General features: G+C 54.9%; 6 protein-coding genes across 6 annotated transcripts; 3 read left to right on the top strand and 3 right to left on the bottom strand.

Moving 5' to 3' along the window:
* Window positions 1-1448: 1448 nt before the first annotated feature.
* Window positions 1449-2777, bottom strand: COG5 (Conserved oligomeric Golgi complex subunit 5; the record flags this gene model as incomplete). Its single annotated transcript, XM_014685410.1, has 1 exon — window positions 1449-2777. One exon carries the CDS (start codon window positions 2775-2777, stop codon window positions 1449-1451), a length of 1329 nt encoding a protein of 442 aa, XP_014540896.1.
* A 1046-nt stretch (window positions 2778-3823) lies between these two features.
* Window positions 3824-5632, top strand: G6M90_00g055090 (uncharacterized protein; the record flags this gene model as incomplete). The annotated part of the gene is made up of 2 exons (XM_014685411.1): window positions 3824-4525; window positions 4586-5632. 2 exons carry the CDS (start codon window positions 3824-3826, stop codon window positions 5630-5632), a joined length of 1749 nt encoding a protein of 582 aa, XP_014540897.1.
* Window positions 5633-11454: 5822 nt separating this feature from the next.
* dvrA (C2H2 finger domain transcription factor dvrA) lies at window positions 11455-13666 on the top strand (the record flags this gene model as incomplete). Its single annotated transcript, XM_014685412.1, has 2 exons — window positions 11455-11972; window positions 12052-13666. 2 exons carry the CDS (start codon window positions 11455-11457, stop codon window positions 13664-13666), a joined length of 2133 nt encoding a protein of 710 aa, XP_014540898.1.
* A 1226-nt stretch (window positions 13667-14892) lies between these two features.
* On the bottom strand, window positions 14893-15909 carry G6M90_00g055070 (uncharacterized protein; the record flags this gene model as incomplete). The annotated part of the gene is made up of 1 exon (XM_014685413.1): window positions 14893-15909. One exon carries the CDS (start codon window positions 15907-15909, stop codon window positions 14893-14895), a length of 1017 nt encoding a protein of 338 aa, XP_014540899.1.
* Window positions 15910-16707: 798 nt separating this feature from the next.
* G6M90_00g055060 (uncharacterized protein) lies at window positions 16708-17560 on the top strand (the record flags this gene model as incomplete). The annotated part of the gene is made up of 4 exons (XM_066130593.1): window positions 16708-16940; window positions 17077-17131; window positions 17194-17414; window positions 17512-17560. 4 exons carry the CDS (start codon window positions 16708-16710, stop codon window positions 17558-17560), a joined length of 558 nt encoding a protein of 185 aa, XP_065986816.1.
* A 293-nt stretch (window positions 17561-17853) lies between these two features.
* G6M90_00g055050 (uncharacterized protein) lies at window positions 17854-20079 on the bottom strand (the record flags this gene model as incomplete). Its single annotated transcript, XM_014685414.1, has 2 exons — window positions 17854-18871; window positions 18929-20079. 2 exons carry the CDS (start codon window positions 20077-20079, stop codon window positions 17854-17856), a joined length of 2169 nt encoding a protein of 722 aa, XP_014540900.1.
* Between the last annotated feature and the right edge of the window lie 120 nt (window positions 20080-20199).

Genomic DNA, 20199 nt, shown 5'->3' with positions numbered 1-20199 from the left:
GTTGATGGCGGAATCACATCCAAGATGGGGTTGTTGGATGGAGGGTAGGAGCTTGAGTATTCTAACTAACCAGCCTGGGGCGGACAACATGACATACGGAGCACGACGAGTATTTATCTCATGAATGCCTCTCTCGAGACGACTAGCCGCTTTGAAATATTGGTCCGAGTGAAAGGGCCAGAACAGTCTTGTCTGAGTTCCGGGATACTTCTAGGTGTAGGGGCAAGGACTCACGCCTCGCCCACACCGGTAGGGGCATGGCAGGGTGTTACGACCACGGCAAGTTGTAGCTGCCACAGGCGTCACTTAGTTCCAAGGGAGTAGTATTATGTAGTATCTGCAGTTTCCGTATAGAGTAATTCTTGTGATAACAAATGTCGAAACTGAGCCGACCTGCAGAGAAAGATGTGGATCAGCCGCATCTCCCCGGGTCTACAGGTGCAACACCATGGCAGCTGAACAGCACGGCTGAGATGTCTTACCTAATGCAACAAACACCCTTAAACAGCTCTTTAACGAGGGTTCAGCTGGACGGGGATTCATTCTCGCTCATGTGACTCGATGTGAGTCATCTAATCCGCAGGCTCCTCAGGCTCCTAGTAAGTCTGCCGCTACCAATATTCAGCAATAGTTTCAGTACTTGGGGTAACTTATGAACATGGGTAAGTATTGAACGGGAAACTAGGATTGGTCATGTTCTCGTTGTCTCGTGGCTGTCAACGGAAACCTGTTGCCATCCCTAGGTACAACCCCAAGCACCAATCAATTTCTACACATTTTCCTTCGTCGGAATTTCCAGTTTCTACTGTGTTGGCCTATCTCGCAAGGACTCATACATAGGCATGGCTGGATGTAAGAACGGGGGTCATCCAGCTCTTTCGGCTACGCTCAAGCAGGATGCCCCAGATTCTACGAGTAGCTACCAAGGTAGGCAGGGGTTGGCTTGTGTCTCATCGCCGGACTGAGTTGTCTAGCCAATAAAGAATGAGCATGGCCATTAGGGCATCTTTTCGGTGAGGAGGTCATCTGCAACAACTCATGACTGCCGCTCTCTGAATGCTGACGGGTAGGATATGGCGAGGGAGTTTACAGACGAGGCGCCGCGGCTGATCAAAACTTGTGGAAACTTGCACATGACCCATGTTGAGATATAGTGGCCCGGTTTCATGCGGCTGTTGCGTCAGCTATGCTCAATAGTGTGAACCATTGGTTTCATGTCCGCAAAAAAGGATGTCAACGTTGCGTTGACCTCGCTTCAAGACGTCTGTACGCTGAAATGGCCCTCGGGGTTGTCATGCACATGAGCGAGCACAAAGATACTGAAAACTTGTTGACCGAATCAGGTTTGGCAGAATAGATTACTTGCTTTTATCATTTCTTTTCCGGATCCCAAAAACCAGATGATTTTATATGCTTATATGCGTCCGTTTGAGTTCATGTCTATGCCATCATCGCAAATTATTCGTCACGCTCCCCACCATGACAGCAATCTCCCTATCCCAATTCGCCTCCGCGGCCTTCTCCTTATTCCGCCCCGTGGCAAACGCTCCCGGTGGCTGCGAGCCGTTAATCACAGCCTGGCGAATAGCATCCCCGACGTTGGCCTTATTCGACTTCAGTGATCGGGCAACAACGCCACCTCTGTTAACAATGTCCTGAACTCGAGAGGCCAGACTGCTCGCAATGGTGCGCCAAAAGTACGATGCCAAGGATCCCGTTTCGAGATGAGCAAGGAGCGGCTGGATGAGGCTTGGATGCTTGTGGGGTGATGCCGCCGGGAGTAGCGGGTGAGCAGGGGGTTTGGTGGCGTGCAGGATGATTTCGAGGGCAATAATGTTTTGACACTTGGACGTAACGTCGTACAAGGCCCGGTCTAGAGAAGGGAGTTGTCCGAGGGAACGAGACAGCGAGGTGATGCTCGTTTGGAGGGCCGATCGAATGTAGTTGTCTAGGGCGGTGAGGAGGAGGCGCGGCGACCAGCGGTCGGGCTTGACACCGTGTGTGGGCGAGAGGAGATACAAGGCTGCCATGGCGGATTCTAGCTTGGCTTTTGCTTCTTCCCCCTGGGCAAAGGTTGTGTTGTTGGGGATGGAGAACTCGCGTACGAACCTCTCGGCTGTTTCGCGGACGGATCGCTCAATGGGCGAAATGACAGCATCTTGGAGAGAGCGGATGGCATCGACTTTGCCCAGGCCGTGGCCTTCCTCGCCTGGTCCGGTAGCATCAAGAACCTCGCGGAGAGACAGGATAGTGTATGAACATCGAACGAGTGCTCCGTGATCTTCCTTGCTTCCAGGGCCGCCTAGCTCGGACTGTTGGACTTCCAACTGGCGTCCGAGCTGGAGACAGCGACCAACGGATCTACCGAGACGTAGTGTCTCCCACAGTCGTAGGGCAACTTGTCGAACTTCATCTGCCTCGGCATGTTTGTCGATAACCTCCCTCTCCAATTGCTTGTAGCTGTCGTCGAGGCTCTTGATTTGGGTGTCGAGCTCTGAAACAATGCGCTGGCTGGCCTCGTTTTGCGCCCGTGTGTATTCTAACAAGGGGACCGCGGAACGGGTGGTCAGCAGGTCGATGTGCGAGTCGACCTCTTGCGCGTCGAAAAGAACTCGTGACAGCGGCGTGGAGAGATCGAGTGGTGTGTCGTTGGGGTTGTTGGTCGACACGACGAGCGTGTTGGCAAACTGGGCGGGAGAGAAGTCGGGAGAGAGGAAGGCTTCGTAGTCGATATAGGAGGGCTCGTCCGGCTGGATTGTGCTTGGTTCGGCAGCCATGGTGGTGATTGCGAGGGCAGCACTCGAGGGTTTATCTCATCGTAGTGGAGGTGGTTATTGAGCTTGGCGGGGCTGATTTGGCCAGCTGGCAATATCAATGGCTTTTGTGGTCTAGGATTGGCCTAGGACAAATTTGCAGAGGGCCACCAGACTCCAAAACTACAACAGCGTCACCACGAACATAGAGTCCAGTTCAATGTCTTGTCGATGCGAGCCGCCGTTGTCGTGTGGCGGGACTGTGTCTCGGTGTCTCGGCGGTTGGGTGTGGCCTGTGTGTGTGTGTGTGTGTGGATATGCACAACACCATGACGATTCACGGCTCGACACACTCCGTACGCGGTGTGTACCGCATTGAAGACTCAAGGTCTTCAGAATACCCGGAGCCGTCAGTGCCGATGCCGTGGTGGAGCAAAATATCCCATCTGGACAATCAGGATCCATCCCTGTCAAGTCCATGGACTCGCCGTCGCCTCCTTGCCCGCCAGGCTGCTAAATTGCCGCAACCCACTGAAATGTAGCCCATATGTAACCAACGGCCAAGCTGCTCGGATGGACTTGGATGGCGGCCCGCAACATGGGGGAGCGTCATCGGCCTGTGTGAAACAATTTCAATCAGCACTGTGCCTTAGTGGTCTGCATGCCCAAGTGGCACTCCACATCGTCCCCATCGCACTGTGTGTGTCGCGGCTCTCTCGGCCACACCAGCCTTCGCCGTGCGTTCCGTAGTCGAAAAACTTCCGCGTCTTCCTCATGTTTTTTTCCCCAACCCTCTCAGCTCATCTCCCCCGTCTGTCCTCTCCCCCGGCGGTTTTGCTTTGTTTCTGACTTGGCGTGTTGCTGTTGTTGCTGAGTGCCAGCCAGTCTTCTTGTCGTCGTTGCGAACCGCTTCCGGAAATTCTTCTCCAGCGCGCGAATACTGCAATGCCCAGCTTATAATCACAATTCTTGTTGACAACGTCCATCAAACACGGCCCGGCCCTCGAAGGGTGCGCGAGTGCGATTCGACAATTGTTGTGTAGCTTCATTTCTAGCAAACAATCGTCAACATGATCCACTTCGACGTCTTCGACGCTCGCGATCTCTTGTTCCGACGAGACGCAAGCTTCCCGCCCGGCGACAACAGTAGTGATACCGTCATTGGCAATATTCACTTCAACGCCACAGCCCTCGATAACAACAATTATACCTTTTACCCGGGCAACAACACATTGTCCAACATATCCGATTGTTACCTCGTATTTGCGCCTTACTCGCCAGTATTGGTACGGGCCAACGGCAGCTTCCTCAACGCGACAACATGTTACAGCTCCATCAACCCCATTGGTAAACGCGGCTACGCCGGCATTGGTCTTGGTGTTTTTTACGCTCTTTCCATTGTCCTCACTCTCGTTGCGCTAGCCAAGCATGGCGCATTGTATCTCCGCACCACAAAACGTTTCTACCCCATCGGTCGAAGATGGCAATGGTACTGGGCATGCCTTGTCGCTGCCTGTGCCCTTGTCAGCCTCTTTTCCAATGTCGAAATTGAGCGATACTATCTCCAGGATCTGCCAATTATCCTTTGCGTCTTCTTCTGGTTCCTCATGTGTATGGGAACTGTCGCTCTGGTATGGGAATCTGTGCGGCACTGGGGGAGCTGGCTGGAGAGACAGTTTATTGATCCAAACCCTTTTGTGTATCGTGAGGATGATAGACGGGCTAAGCTTGAATTCTGGCTGCCTTTATGGTTCTATTTTTGGTTTTGGATGGTAAGTGTGACATTGTTTCGGGAAACTGTCCAAAGACACATTTACTGATCCCTACTCTAGAATTTCTTCATGGTTGTTCCCAGGAGTTGGAACTTTGTCAAGTCCCAGCATTCAGTCGAACAGACAAACGCCGTGGCTATTCCTAATGCTACAAGTGTGCGCTTCAAGGTTGGAGCGTTCTGTCTGGTCATCTCATGGCTCACCATTCTATTTTCCTTGCGACACTCCATCCGGCACTACAAACCTCGTCACCGCGGCATATTCAACAGAGCTCTCGGATTCATTCAAGCCGTCCCTCTTCGATTTATGCTCACCATGCCCTTGGCGCTTGCATTGATTGCCTATCAAGCAGTGATATCGTTCATCTGGGACTTTTCACTCGTCAAGGCGGACGGAAACATACCAATCATCATGGCTTGGGGTTACGGCCCTTCCCTGCTCATCATATACATACAGATTGTGTACGGATACGCCTCGCCCAATGAGGACAAGGAACTCATCAGGCAGCGAAGGGAACGTGGAGATATTGTGGATCGTGAACTCGGCGTAGTCCATAAACCGGCGTGGTGGAGGCGTGTGCGAGGTGATCACCTCCGCACGATGAGAGACAAGATTGACCAAAATGTCAATGAAGTCGGCGGCGAGCGGGGGATTGGTCGACGAGTCGAAAATGATGCTGAAAGAGATGCCCGTCTCGAAGCCGAGCGTTCTGCCATCAACAACGACGGCATTGAGCTCAGCAGTCTTCGAGATGACCCTCACAACCCGCGTGTTGATAGAGCTGGGATTCACAGCCTCAACAAGACAACTTCGGTTACCGACGACCCGTTGGCTAACCCGTACCTGGGAAAGAACGATCGCCGTCACGCGGAGAGGCTTATGCAAAGCGCCGCAACTGTCTTGTTCCCCAGCCAAGAACTTGCTATGGAGCGAGCCAGGAGAGCGACTGAGCTCATGGAGGACGGCCCGCCACCACCATACAACGACAGGCAAAGGGGAGAATCGGAGACGCAGAGGCCCTTGTCAGCACAGAGGACGAATAGTACGTCTACAACATTGAGCATCAATGCGGAACCACAGCAGGTAAGGAGCATGTTGGATATTTAACATCGTCCAATAGCGACCTGGCGTGGCTGTTGAAACATCATTGGAGTTATCATGAGTCCATGTCCATGGTCGGTGTTGTTACTGCATGGTGGGTGGCATAGTTACGAATGGGACATGTTTAAATCACTTGTGACGACTTACGTATTCTTTGTATGGTTTTTTGATTACGCAGCGTGGGTAGTATAGTGGCCAATAGATATCCTTTCCGTCTTGAATGTAGTTCAAGAAGCCGAGATATTCGCAAGTGAATGCCATTATACGCTTCCTGCTAACCTCGCACTAATGCAATCTAGCATGAAAAGCAATATCGTCCTTTGTCCCAACCCTGTCCACAATCTCGGAGGCTGCAACATGATGGTTTCCCAAGCAGACGCCCAACCTGTCAATTGCTTCCAACCAGGATGACATTGCACGACGTATCACCACATTTACATGCAGCATGCACATTACCCACCATCCCAACAATGCCTGCTCTGATCCAGTATCTACCGATAAAAAATGCATCCCACGTCTCGGTGACAAGGGCCCTGATCTTGCAGACCGAGGTGGAGGCGTAGCAGGGTCTGGGTAGCGGCATAATATGCAAGGCTGGAGCTCAGGAAGCAATATGCAATTCTGACGTTGGAAGCTCTGGGATGGTGTGTGATAAAGTTGACATGGCAATCGCGTCTGGAGCTGAAAATGTGACGGTGTTTGGTGATGAGCTCTAGTGGCTACACGTCAAGCATCACGAGTAACAGTCGCAAGACGTCGCGTCACGGTGGGACCTTCATCGCTCCTTCCTTCGGCCCTTCGGACTAGCCTCAGGCGTGAGATATCCGCCACCTTGATTTTTGGCTTGTCGTTTAGTGCGAGTCTGTGTGCCCCATCGACGATCCAAGAGAATTCTTCCGCTGCACGTCTTCTAGCTGAGCAGTTTCGAGCTACCAATGCTAGTATCCATGCGGCGCTTCTCCTCGGACTTCAGCCATCACCGTGACCGATTTCGGCTGGTCGCCGCGGTAGGTTGGAGTTTAATGTTCGATCCTTCGGTCCTACAAGAGCAATTCAAATTCCAGCATTGGCTTTTGCGAGAGCTCTCCACTCACCCAACGTTGTGCAAATCGGCAAATTGTTACATGTCAGACGGGGTGGTTCATCCTCAAATCAGCAGGTCTCTGTTTAAGACAGTTGTTAACACGTCCAAACAGATGCGGCCACCTGCACGTTGTTCTGTCTCCGCGACTCGTTTTGTCTCTCAACCCAGAAGCATGGATGACCACAGCTGCGCGTGGCTACAAGGTTGCTACGGCGTACTCCCCAATTCGCCATATTTTACAATTTACCAAGAAGAACAACCAACAGCTGACAGCTCCTTTGTTTTACAGCGTCTTGCCAATACTTCTTGTGCATCGTGACACAACTTCCGAATTGGATCGAAACCACCGCAGTCAGTCTCCCCTGGGGCCCGCCGCCAGGCCCAGGCACGCCATGGATCCGCCTCGATTCTCCAACAGCTACCGAGTACAGAACTGGTTGCCCACCGGACCAGTTCTTTGATCGACGGCATCTCCACAATGCTAGAAGATAGCGAGGTTGCCGACTGGTCCCTAACACATGTCAGCATGTAAATCAGCCAGCCATCCGCTTTGACTACTGCATGCTCACTCGTGGCCTCTGGGTGATGTTCATTGGCCTGATTCTGAGTATACATACACAGACCCCGCCATCCGTCGTCGTTTAATTCGTAACTATTACGGAGTACGATAGTTGGTACTACAATCCCAGAAGCACACTGCGCCCGTCTCCCACTTCACAATGTGGGTATACTTGACGCCATCAACAAATCCACGTCCACCCGCTATTTAACCCTAATACCACTGTTGGAAACTATGCGGCTCTGCGTCCAACAAAAGGCTGAACTATTTGTCTCGATGGTCACTCCCTCCATTGCTTCAACCCCGGTGTGGCATCCCTACCCAGGCAAGGTCGAGTTCTTATTAGCTTCACAGGCATGTGGGTGCACTCTATTTTGCCACTTCTTGCCATCACTCAATCGTCTTTCAAGTGTACGTGGGGTAGTCATCGATACTTTTTCACCTCTCTGGAAGGCGCATTCTTCATTCTGAAAACGTCTCGCGACCACTGATTCGAGCTAGGGCGCGAGGGAGATGGATAGCTACACGATGGTCTAATTCCCCCCGAAGTTGGCGTACTGGTCTCGGCTTTGCCAGACACCACATTTACAGCTGCTGACATAAAGGTTACTGGAACTTGTATTCCAATGGCCTCATACAATAACAAACAACGCCAATAAATCTAACTCCTGCCATTGAACAGTTCAAGTAAGGCGGTCTGGCAGACTTTCACCGTAATGAAGCTCTGTCAGCCTGGGTACTGTGCCTCGCTGCAGCCTCGAATGGCACGATATATGTATTGTTGCAAGAGCCATCAATCAGATCAAACCAGGGCCTGGAGGGGGGGGCATCTCGAGCTCCACCACGATGCGAGGCACAGCGCTTTGTTGGGCCGTCACCCCTCGCATGAATGGCAGGGAGGCGTCCAGAGAACAGGCAACTGACAAATAAGAGCCGATATGACAACAGAGTGTGGACCGGTGAAGAGGTTACCACCCCATTAATGCTGAATGGCGCCAACTCGCTGCGCACCGTGGCGGTGCCAATGACATGAGCACTATCACTCAGGTTCGCGACCATCTATGTTGTGAATAATAATACAGTGAGAAAGTCGGCCTTGGTATTAGCGCGACGGTACAAATAAGAAGAAATCGGAGCCAAGAAAAAATTATCAAGAGGCAACAAACGGGTCTCATTGCGAGCCTAATCAATAATCGATCGATCCTCAGTCATTATGCCACAGCGTCCGGAAGCAGTCAGCCAGCTTTGTCCACATACCGCTTGCGACCAGCATGGCGACAAGAACTTCCGACACTCCCGTGGGTACAGCAACTGCCTGTAGAAGTCGTAACCGTTACTTGGCCCAACGGTGACAACTGGTCACTTGATTGGGAAATCCAGCAACACCCAAGGGCGTTCAGGAAACAGAGTGCCTTGACTGGACGCTGTGTACCTGGACCCCGCCCGCGCCAAGATGGGCGGATGACCTGTACCTTACGTCTGTACCTTGCACAGGTTTGATGCTTGCCGGCCGGGTGGCCTCGGCGGAGCATTTTAGTTGAGATAGTACTTGCGAACATGGATATCACCCGAGTGTTGCGGCACCATTGCAGAATATCAGGATACTACCGCCAGCCCAGCCTGCTAGAAGAGACACTCGGCCTTGGAGGTTTAGCCTCTTATACCTTTCCTCCGTGCTGGGTCATGAAAGCTTGCCAGTATCTACTGCGGCAATGGCCGCCCGTAGACAACCTTAGTGTTCCGAGATCTACTTTGCCAGCGGGATGAGCCATATTGGGTGACGTCGTGTTGCGTAATCCGCAGTGCTGACGATATACGCATTGCGGAGAAGATTGCACCATTTCGGTGGCACCAACCACCGAGAGACCATGTCGATGTGAAGCAGCCAAACCAGGAGAGGCACGGCGCGCAGTCATCAAGCTTGAGTTGGCAGAGCCGCTAAGTCACCACGCAAACAAGGCTTGTCCCAGTCGCCGGTGCGAGTTAGGAGCCTCTCATATTATCCTTGGAGTCTGTCTCGCTTCAGCAAATGTCTTGCGTTCTCGTTTAGATGCGTGTATTGGCCAAAGCGTCACCCCAGAGAAGAGGGGGAAAGGCTTCTTTCGGGTGCTGCAGGGTCGCGCAGGGTTAGTCCGCTTTGCTTCTTTATTATTAGATCCTGGATGTACCGTACCAGAGACACAACAGCGTGCCCACGAGGTTGGAATCCATCGATACTCGGAAGAGGAGAAGCACGGGCACACGGCAGCACGGATACAGTACCTGGAAGCACGGCACGCTACTGTTCAGCGAGGCACACAAGCAGGACTCTCCTTGCTTTTACCTTTCACTAGCTTCGTTTGTTTGCCATTCAAACAAGGTGGTTGGTTAGCTGGACTGGACCAAGGCCCCCCCAAGGCTGGATCTGGACTCCACTCAAGGGCGAAGCATGGCCCTTATCAGGACTCGGGTACATGCTGAAGTTTAGCAGTTATTCCACCACATCCGTCAGAGGCGGGAAAAGCAATCAGCATCAAGAAGAATCGTTCTGTCCTTCAGCACACCACAAGGAATCGTCGGCCCCATTTCTTTCCATTGCCACACGGCAGCCTCCAATCATTCGGCCGATTTTGCTAGCTGTCAAAGCTTGAATCCACAAGACGCCTCCCTGATCTGATGCTGCCTTTTTGCGCCTGCTTATGGGTGGCCCCCTCTGGTTGTCTGTCGCCACAGGTTGGTCCAAGGTGGCCATATGTCGCCCTGGGCGGTGTTGTTCAAAGTTGAATGGTCCTCCTTGTTGTTGTGTCCCTCCGCCTGTTCCACCCATGCCCCTGTCACCGTGCCGCATGACTTCGTTTCCCCTGGGTTGAATGTTGGGTCCCGAGTCCCCAGGCAGCATCATCCCGGCGAGGTCCCCTCCTCCGTGGTGGTTCCGATCAAGCCTGGGCTGTTGGCAGTCTTCGCACGAGGCAACGTTCCGCAAACAGCATGGGTGCTCGTCTTCCTTTGAGAGGCGCCGACCGCTCATGCTTCTGACACCCGGCCCTCGGCGTCGTTCTTGGCCGGGCGAAAAAATTCAAGACATAGTCGGAGCCAAGCAGCCTCCCTCTGCGCATTGTGAGGCATTGGCAGTCGGTCTTCTCTTTGTCAGATGGGCAGTGTTCCTGGACCGTATTGCATAGCTCATTCTCGACCTGCCCTGTTGTGCCGACGTGGTACCTGCAGGCACCGGCCAGTGTTAGCCCGTTGCGGCGCATCACGGCAACAGCAGACACGCGCGCACACACTCCCCCCCACAAATCTCACAATCCACACCACGAGTGTTGCCCAGTCGGTCTCACTAGCAGGCTCATTGACCTCTCAAGTGCTGCTTTATGGGCATGATAAAGGCCCATCCGTGTTCAGTCTTCAACCCTCACGCTTGAGCAGCCAAGTGCCAAACGAACCCTGATCAACTCAACTCCAACTCAGTTCTGCCCCGCAACCTCCAACCTCCCGGTGGCTTGACTCGAGCAAGCCCCGTCGCAAGCAGTCGCACGTATTTGTCTTGAACAATATTCCTGCCGCCAGTACGGAGTAATACTGGTCCTGTCCTGGCTCACCACAACGGCGGGCCTAGATCGGCTTTTTTTTTTTTTTTTACTTTGTAACCTTGATAAGCTTTCCTCAGCCAACAAGCTCGCAAGCTTTTGGCCGGCGTAGCATCGACTTTTAGACTTCAGGCTTGATGCTCGTCAGGTCCGCATCATCCGGCACCCGTTGCAAATCGCACGCTTTCGTCTGAAACCAACACGGGGAACAAGCGAGACGAGACATTCTATACTGCATACTAAGCTCGCTCCAAGGGCACCGGCGCAGACCCCACTGGATACTATTACTGAGAGCTCCGGACTGCAACCCCCATCTGTGACGGTGCTCGAGTGTCTGCGGCGCCGCCCCCCCCGGTCGCCTCGTCACCCCCTCCCCTGCTCCTCCAGGCTCCTTCAGCCTCACCCACCGTCAGTCGCCCGCTTAACAATACCCTCCATCCGCTGGACGACCCTCCACTCAACTTTCACCTTGACCTTCTTACCTTGCACGGGCAACGCTCCCGTCCTTCACTCAACGTTACGACCGTCTGGCCGGCCTCTCAACCTGCATCCTCGCCGACGACATCAGTCCAACACACAATAGCCCCGACGGCCATTTCTTGAGCACCTCGCCATCATGGCAGGCGCGTTCCGACCGGTGAACTCGTCGCTGTTGGGCGAGTCCATCAAGGAGGAGCCCATGACGACATGCTCTTCCTCATCCGTCACGCCCCGGCCGAGTGCAGCATCGCACCATCCACCACAACCACAACAGTCTCGTACTCTGCCCGACGATTCGAAGACGCCAACTCGATCGACATTCAGCTCTGCTGTTTCCGATCAAAAACCACTGCCCAACGCTCCGTTCCCTCCTACCGGACAGGCCTCCGAATCAGCAGATGGTATGCCACGCCGTGAAAACTCGCAACATTCTACCAAGTCGTCCAGAAGAGATTCTATGGATGTAGATATGGATGATTCCGACGGAGACACTGGCGCCGGTGGCGATGACGGTACGATTTCCGATGGGGACAGTGTAGGTGCCGATGGCTCGAAATCAAATAAAAAGAAAAAGTCTCAACGATTCTATTGTACCGACTATCCACCATGCAATCTCAGTTTCACCAGGAGCGAACACTTGGCCCGACACATCAGGTTTGTTTTGTCGTCACAACTATATTCATGACGAGGTTTTCGGTATTATGGTGGCACAGGTACTAACTACCCATCTCAGAAAACACACCGGGGAACGACCATTTCAATGTCATTGCTCCCGCCGCTTCTCGCGGCTTGACAACCTGAGACAGCATGCTCAGACTGTTCATGTAAACGAGGATATTCCGACGGATTCACTTGCGGCAACAGGTTCGCGCTTCCAGCGGCAAATGCGAACTACAGAGAGAGTACGGCAAGCAGGCAACAGAGCCAGAGCATCAACGGGTGGCAGCGCGGGCGGGCCTGTTCGTGGCCATTCCAAGAGTCTGTCCACGTCCAGCATTGCCAGCATCAGCTCTGTTGGCTCGGGCTATGGTCCTCAGATGGATGTGAGGAGGCGACCGCCACCCCTGGTCATGGCCGCGGATCCTCGGTCTCGGATGTCGCTTGAATCATACCGAAGCAACGCAGACAGCACGTTTTCATATCGACCCCCATCCCCTGGCGATTTCAGCACCCCGACGTCTGCTACCTTCTCAACGGCACAGAGCAGCCCGCGGTGGATGTCTGGAATGGCCTCGCCTACGTCATCCCACTCACGATCCCAAAGCATGTACAGTTCCGGAAACCGAACGCCGGGCCGACGGCTTAGTGTGCCATCCAGCGCAAATCCCTTCCAGTCAGCTCCCGGACGTGCCTTATTCAGTGCTGGTCAGATGAACAGCTCACACCCATCCGCCTTCTCGCCCGCGGGCTCGAGTCTAGTTCCGTCTCCGACGTCGACTACATCTGGGTGGTCCACTCGGCGAGACTCTGTCTCAAGCGCCGGCGACGACGCGTGGAGGAGACGCACATGGCACCCAGACAGCCGAAATTACGGTAACCAGCCGCCACAGACTCAGTCGAACCAACTGGCCGGGGTCAATCAGAGCGTGGGACCAAATCCTCCTCCGCCTATCGCAAACCCGTCAAGCTCTCAGTCATCTCTGCGCCTTCCCGGTATTGAGTCGTTCGACCCGCTTCCACGCCGACATCCGACACCACCACCACCCCAGCCGCAGCAGCAACATGGTCCTTCGGCCATGGCCATAGACTCTGAGACGGCATATAGACGATCTTTCCAGCCTGGAGTAGGTGAAACGATTCAGCCTGACGAACGCCGCAATTTGAACATGTATGATGCCAGCCTGCAACGTGGATTAAACCGTCTAGATATTAGCCACAAGACACCCCCTCGTGATAGCGCCGGAAGTTGGGCCTCCGAGGCTAACAGGGCTGTCCAAGCCCAAGCTGAGCGCGTTCAGATGCAAGTCAATCAACCAAGCGTTCGGTTTCAGGATCAGGTACCTCCTTCCCGACAGTTTCCAGCTTCTGTGCATAGTGGTCGATCTCTTCACCAACATACCATGTCGGCGCCGTCAATTGCAACGCCGCGAGAGAATAAAAGGCACGGCTGGTACCACGGACCTGCGCCATCGCAGGCACACAGTGAGCATGTCATGCAGGATCCCCGCGGCGCCCATGTTGATCGCATGGTTCACCCAAACTTCACCGGTTTTAACGGCTTTCCTGGCAGAGAACAGCCGGCTCAGACCCAACAACAGGACGGAAAAGCAAATCCTGACTCGCTCAGGCGCTTGGAGGCGCTTGTGGCCGTCGCGACGAGCGAAGGAACGACAGCGACAGCTTATTAGAAAAGCAACTGGTGGCTTTTCTTCCCAGAATCAGTACTGGTGGATTTCTCCTCTCTACTTTCGACTCCAGACTTTGTCTATTATTTCCTACCGGGCGTGTCACGCGCTATGGCATTTTTTCTTGCTGACACACCTTGCTCCCTTTGGACCATACATGTTTCCTTTTGTTGTACCCGAGTTTCCTCACAAAGACGTGTTTTTTCCCCTTTGGTTCGCAACTTGAAATCGGATCATGACGTGATGAGATACCCACTGGCTGTTATGAGATGGTCAATTGAGAGGCGGCCGTAATACACGATTGGCGGAGAGACTGGGACAGCGCTTAGACGAAGATATCGACGACTCACGTTATGAGGTGGATCAACGGACTGTTGTGTGCCGCGGCGTTTGTCGCCGTGATAGCCAATGACCGGCTGAACCTTTTTTTTTCCTCGGATGGATTAGCGTTTGTTTGTGATACCCTGATGTTTGATACCAATTCGGAGGGGTTTGTGTGGTGTTTTGTGCATTTTGTTTGGGATGCTGGCGTTCAACTAACGACTTTCTTTCACGGATGGATGATTGGATGACGGGATAGGATAGTGTCAATGTGATTGATAGCTGAACATATTGAACTATTGTGACGCAAATGACTATCATTTCCGGCAGACAAAGGCAACAAGTTCCAAGTGTGGCCAAGCCGAGATTTCAAATTTTTGTAGCTGGGTACCAGTGGGGGAGCATGGCATGGCCGTGGACGTGGTTAGTAGCGGGTTGTAGTCGTGTATGGCTGAGAGCTTGAGGTAGAAACGAAGCAGTAGCTTGAGCAGACTGTGTGGTACTTGGCCATTTCTTGTTTTTCCAGAATGAAATACGAAACAATGACTCTTAAAGGACGGTGAGCATGAGAACTGAAGCTGCCAACAACAATTCAGGCAGCAATGTAAGCTAGAGAACCGGACAAGTTGGTACTGCGGCACTCCTCCCTTGTGCCGTATTCGCAAAGCTCTCAGTCGAAGCCATGCAAAAAGTGACGGCAGGACAGCAGTTTGACAACATGGTGCGTTGCTACATGCAGGCATTGGGGGCGTCATCTAGATGATGAGACGGAGGACAAGGACACAGCCCTGTCATGAGGGTCATTACTAGATTTCATAGCGCTAAACTAACCAACTCGATTTGCCTTGCGTGTCAGCCCCAATCATTCACTCACCAAGCGCGGCTGGCCGTGGGACGCGGACGACGCGTCAATCCTTGCTCGACACATGAACCACAACCTTGCCCTTCGCCGAGCCCGTCTGCAGATGGCCAAAGGCCTCTCGGGCCTCGTCAAACACAAACGTCTTGTCAATGACGGCCGTCAGCTTGCCCTCGTTGACCCACTGCGCCAGCGCCTCCCAGTCGTCGCGGTTATTCGACGCCATGTACAAGACGACCTTGTTGGTGCCGCCGCCCAGAAACGACGGGCGGAGCAGGGTGGCGACGGCCGAGACCGCGTGGCCAATGTGCCGACCGGCGGCGACGATGACGAAGACGCCCCCGGGGAGGAGGACGCGGCCGGCGGCGCGGGCGTACAGGCCGGGCGGGTCGCAGCCGACATTGTCGGCGATGAGGCTGAAGACGCGCCCGCGGGCGACGAGCTCGGCGACGACGTCGGCGGCCGTGTAGTCGATGACGTCGTCGGCGCCGAGGGAGCGGCACAGCGCGGCCTTGGCGGCCGAGCACGACACGGTGACGTGGCAGCCCAGCAGCTTGGCGATCTGGATGCCAAAGGTGCCGACGCCGCCGGAGCCACCGTTGATGAAGACCTTATCGCCGGGCCGGACGTACGGCTTGATGCTCTGGTAGGCCGTGAGCCCGGCGGTGCCCACGGCGGCGGCCACGTCCGGGTCCACGGTGCGCGAGAGCCGCGCGTACCCGTCGCGCGGGACCGTCACGTACTCGGACAGGGAGCCGGGGCGGCGCAGCGGCGACAGGCGCGCCATGACGCGGTCGCCGACGAGTACGTCCGTCACGGCGCTGCCCGCCGAGACGACCTCGCCGCTGAGGTCCATGCCCACCGTCTTGGGGAAGGGGAGGATGGCCCGCGCCCCGAAGCCCATGGCTGGCACTTTGTGGTCGGCTGGGTTGATGGCCGCGCTGATGACGCGGACCTGGATCTCGGAAGGCTGGAGGGCCGGCGCTGGGCGCGCGACCGTCGTGAGCTTGAGTGTGTCTTGGACCTCGCCGGGCGTGGCGAGCTGCCATGCCTTCATGTCGGCCATGGTGACGGCTCTTGTTTTTTTTTCGAGTAGGACCTTTGTCGATGGGATGGATTGATACCAGATGGCTGAGGTGGTTCGGGCAGTGATGCAGCAGTCAAGTTGAGAGGGGGGTCGTCGAGACTCGACACTCGAGACTGGCTCTGCTTCAGATTATCGATGAGGTTGCTTCGGCCCCGCAATTCCACCGTCGGTGTGAGCCGAGGCAGACGCACCAGCTTGCCGGGATGGCTGTTGGATTTTGCCGTCTGGGCTTGCTGTAGCTTGGTCGCTCATGTCGTCGAGATGCTTTGGCGATTAGGAGGCCGAGCCATGTCATCCGCAGGCTGGGACTGAGCGCCGCGCAACAATCTGCACTTCGGGGAGGTTGACGGGCAGGATTGTGGAGATGACGGCATTGGCATCTCGGCCCGGTGACAGCAGATGGTGCGACACGGCCAATCAGCTTTGCGGGCGCCGACTTGGCGTTGGCGACGCGGACTTGTATGGCCGAAAGAGGCAAGTGGTTGTGGTTTACACAGAAATGCGTGGTAGGAGCGTGTCTTGTTCGTTGCGTGAGGCTACGTATTGTAGGGAGGTGTTTGTCATTCGTAGAGCGTGACTCGCAGAACTTGTCATCGACCATGAAGCGTCTGGTTTGACTCTGCTTCATTGCAGTGGCTTGCGCCCGAACAAGGCATGGGCGGCACCGCAACGAGTCCTGCGACACTGCGTAGTTTTGTCGACTTTCCCGCACGGGACCAGCCTTGACGAACAACAACCGACCGATCCGTCGTAGCATAACAATACACGGCAAGCACCATGACCGTGGCAAACGCTTCCACGCCAAAACGGCGGTATGCACCCATCTACAACATGTTCGTCCTCTGGCTCGCCAACCTGCTCCTCTGGACATGCCCACCTCTCACCCCTCTCCTCCCGCTCTTCACCAGCGCCCTCGGCACGCACCATGTCCATATCGGCGTCGAAACAGCCTACTTTGCCTCCAAGGCACCGTTTGGTCTTGGACCCCGGCCACGGCAGACGTCCAGATCGTCAGCCTCGTCCCGTGTTGGCGCCAGGCAGCACCACCAGCTCGCAAGCAACCATGCAAATCGCGACACTGCATGCCGAAAAAAAAAACTGTATCGCCGTCGACGCCTGGTGGATCAAGTCGGACCACCTGTGCAGGCCCGGCGACGCCGTCTCCCTCTGCGAAGGCGTCCTCGAGCTGACCTTTCCCGTGGTGCGGCCGTCCAAGAACAAGAAGCGAGCGTGCGGGCTGACTTGTGCTGTTGTCGCGCCTAGGCCCTCGCCGCGTTCCTCTTCGACGTGGCCACCATCATCGTCAACCGCCTCGGCATCCCGGGCGCGTCGACCATGCCGCTGGTCGTCAGCATCGCGTGCCACCTCGTTTTGACGTTTACCTGCCTGATCTGCTTCGCGGGGCTGTTCTACATCTTTACACGCTCCGTCAACTTTTCCTGGCCCGTGGCCATCTTGTTCATCGTCTTGGTGTCTTCTTTGGGGTACGTACGTCTCTGCCCTTGTCTCTACGTTTACTCGGGCCCGGAATGCTTTGCGTCTTCGGCCAAACAGGGGACTAGGGGGACTGATGCCGTGCAGAGTCTTGTCTTGCGCTGCCTTTGTGTACGGAGTCATTTCGTGGCGCTAGGAACGGGTATGCATTAGGCTGGAAGCCGACGAGGTTTGAGCAGTGGTATTCTTTCTGTAGGTATAGTACACATCGTTACATGAGTAGCCTTACTGGCCATACTTTTTCTGTTGTTACACTTTCATCTGCTGAAAAGGTCTCCCTCCCCCGCCCTTGCATCATGCGTGGCCTTGTAGTGAATCAAGTGGCTGTCATGGCAGGGTTTTCGTGCCATCACACTGGGATCCTTCTCCACGATGCAAATCAAAAGGGACAAGGAAGAAAAAAACACGCCTTCGTCTCGGCGAGGTGCATCAGATTCCCACGCCGGCATAGCCACCACTCGCCGCAAATCTCAGCTGGTACTCTCTCAAGTCAGCCCAATGCCGCAGCTCCTCCTCCTCGTCCTCTGCCGTCATGTGGTTCGGATCGCCTGCGCGACTCGCCGCCGCGGGACCCGTCTTCTCCAGCTTGATCAGTATGTCAATCAGTTGAGACAAGGCCTCTTCCGACTTGATAGCCACCGGCCCCTTGCGATCCGCCGAGTCGTTCAATAGCGTCGATGCAACCTGGCGGATCTTGTTGATGAGCGACAGTCCGTTGGGTTCCATGTTTCGCTGGGAGATGGACCCCAGGACTTCAAGGAGGTTCTGCACGATTAATTCCCGTTCCCCGGCCATGAGAGCAAAAATCTCTTTATCGTCTGCGTCCTGTAATGCTCGTTCCTCCTCACTGCGATCCCCCACGGGGTTATTTTGCTCGTCAGCCAGGTGTACGTCTCGGAGGTTAAAGTACAATTCTACAAAGTACGACCGCGTCGCCAGTTGAGACATGAAAATGTTGGCTTTTTGGATCTCGTACTGTAAGCGACGCCGCTGTGCTGGTTGCGTCTTGATGACGTTGCGGACATCGTGGGACGGCTGGGCGTTTGGCCAGACAGGCGGTACGTATTGCAGGCCTGATTCGTCTAGCGTCGCTAGCGAATTCGCGTCTTCACCCTGTGCTGAAAGCTGCAGTTCTGGCGGAAGGTTGTCGACGATTCCCTTTGCAGCCATCAAGCCATCCCGCAGAAGGATTCGCTGGTCCGCCCAAGGCAACGTGTTCATGCCATACGCAAGCTCCAGGCTCACGACGCCATTCATCGTCGTGTATATGTCGATGCCAAATCGGAATCCTGTCAGCAGTGTGACGGTCCCCTCAGCCTGGTGGATAATCTCGTTCGCCAGGACGCAAATGTCGTCGACATTCTCGGGATACGAAGGATAAGGCAAGCTTGGCGTAGATGGTGCAATGACCAAATCCGTCCCAGTGATACCCAATTGAGTCATGGACCTATAGACGTCAATAATATGGCCATGGCTTGAGCCAAAATTCGACACGACCACTTACCTAATGCCCAACAGGAGACACCAGAAAAGGCGCTTCCCGATCTGATCCTTGACGTGATTAAACGGCAGCGGCTCGGTCGAGTACGGATCAGTGCCAAAGGTTGGCAGGTCTCCCGCGTGTTTTGGCCGCATAAAGCCCAGTTCCCGCATCAAAATCAACGTCTCTGCTAGGAAATGGCGTGCTGGATTCCACTGCAGCGTATAGGCCCCGGCCAAACCGAGGAAGTAGCTCGTACAAGCATCGTCCAACGTCTTGGGTTGCTTCAAGATCCATTTACTACCGCGCGTAAGAAGCGCAATGTCGCGGCATTTCTCCACCAGAACGATGGCCTTGGGGAACAGATGCGTGCTGTGCTGCGCCTTGAGGTGCTCCCTCGCGCTTCTCGGAAAAGACGCGACCAAGGCACCAACCATGCTGGCCAGTAATCCCAGAAACTCGGGCCGCGTTCGGTCTTCACGGTTCGCAAACGACTGTCGAAAGGTGGGCTCGTGGGGAAACGGCGCCAAGGGATGTATATAGGTGAAGAAGTCGTCCACGAGAAGCTCCAGCACGGGCATGGGCGCAATGGACTCGGCATCAAGAATGCCATCCGACGAAATGTTCATCAACGCCTTGGCCGCAGTCTGAGGCGACGGGGACGCAGGGGGAAAGACAACAGCGGCCATCTCTAGACGCTGCCGCTTCGCCGCCTTGGCCGCTTCGGCATGCTTGTTCGGGGGGCCACGTCTCTTGGTCTCTCGTTCATATGTGCATTCGACGCCCAGCTCGCGACACGGCCGGCAGGGAATGTTGCTATCGTCGCATTTCACCTTGCGCATGCTGCACATGTCACACGCCCTCCTTAGACGCGTGAGTTTCGGATTGACGGTCGGATCGCGCATGATGCCTCCCGTGCCGGCGACCAGATGCTGCTGTGCCATGTCTGGACCCTGGGCAAGCCCGGGCATGCCCACGCCCTGAGGCTGCTGGGACACCTGGGACACCTGGGACACGGCTTCGGCTGCGACTGCTGCTGCGGCATGTTGAAGAGCTTGCGGGTTTTGGATGGCCTGCGCAGCATCGCTGGCGGCTTGAAGGATCTCTAGGCCATTGCTGGCGTAGGCATGGGCAGTTGCGTGCTGCGACGGTGACGGTGGTGGAGAATCCGACATTTTCGGGCAGAGCAACACGGCCGGCCGGCAAAGGCACGGTTAGAACTGGACGCACGCGACGGTGAAGGTCGCGAAGGCTGATTGTCGGCGGATTTCCGGATGTTGATGAGTTGAAGCGAG

The sequence above is a fragment of the Metarhizium brunneum genome, chromosome 3 (genome assembly GCF_013426205.1).
Source record: "Metarhizium brunneum chromosome 3, complete sequence".
Lineage (NCBI taxonomy): Eukaryota > Fungi > Ascomycota > Sordariomycetes > Hypocreales > Clavicipitaceae > Metarhizium > Metarhizium brunneum.
Note: the sequence above shows the minus strand (reverse complement) of the source record. Positions and strands in the feature narration are given on the sequence as shown.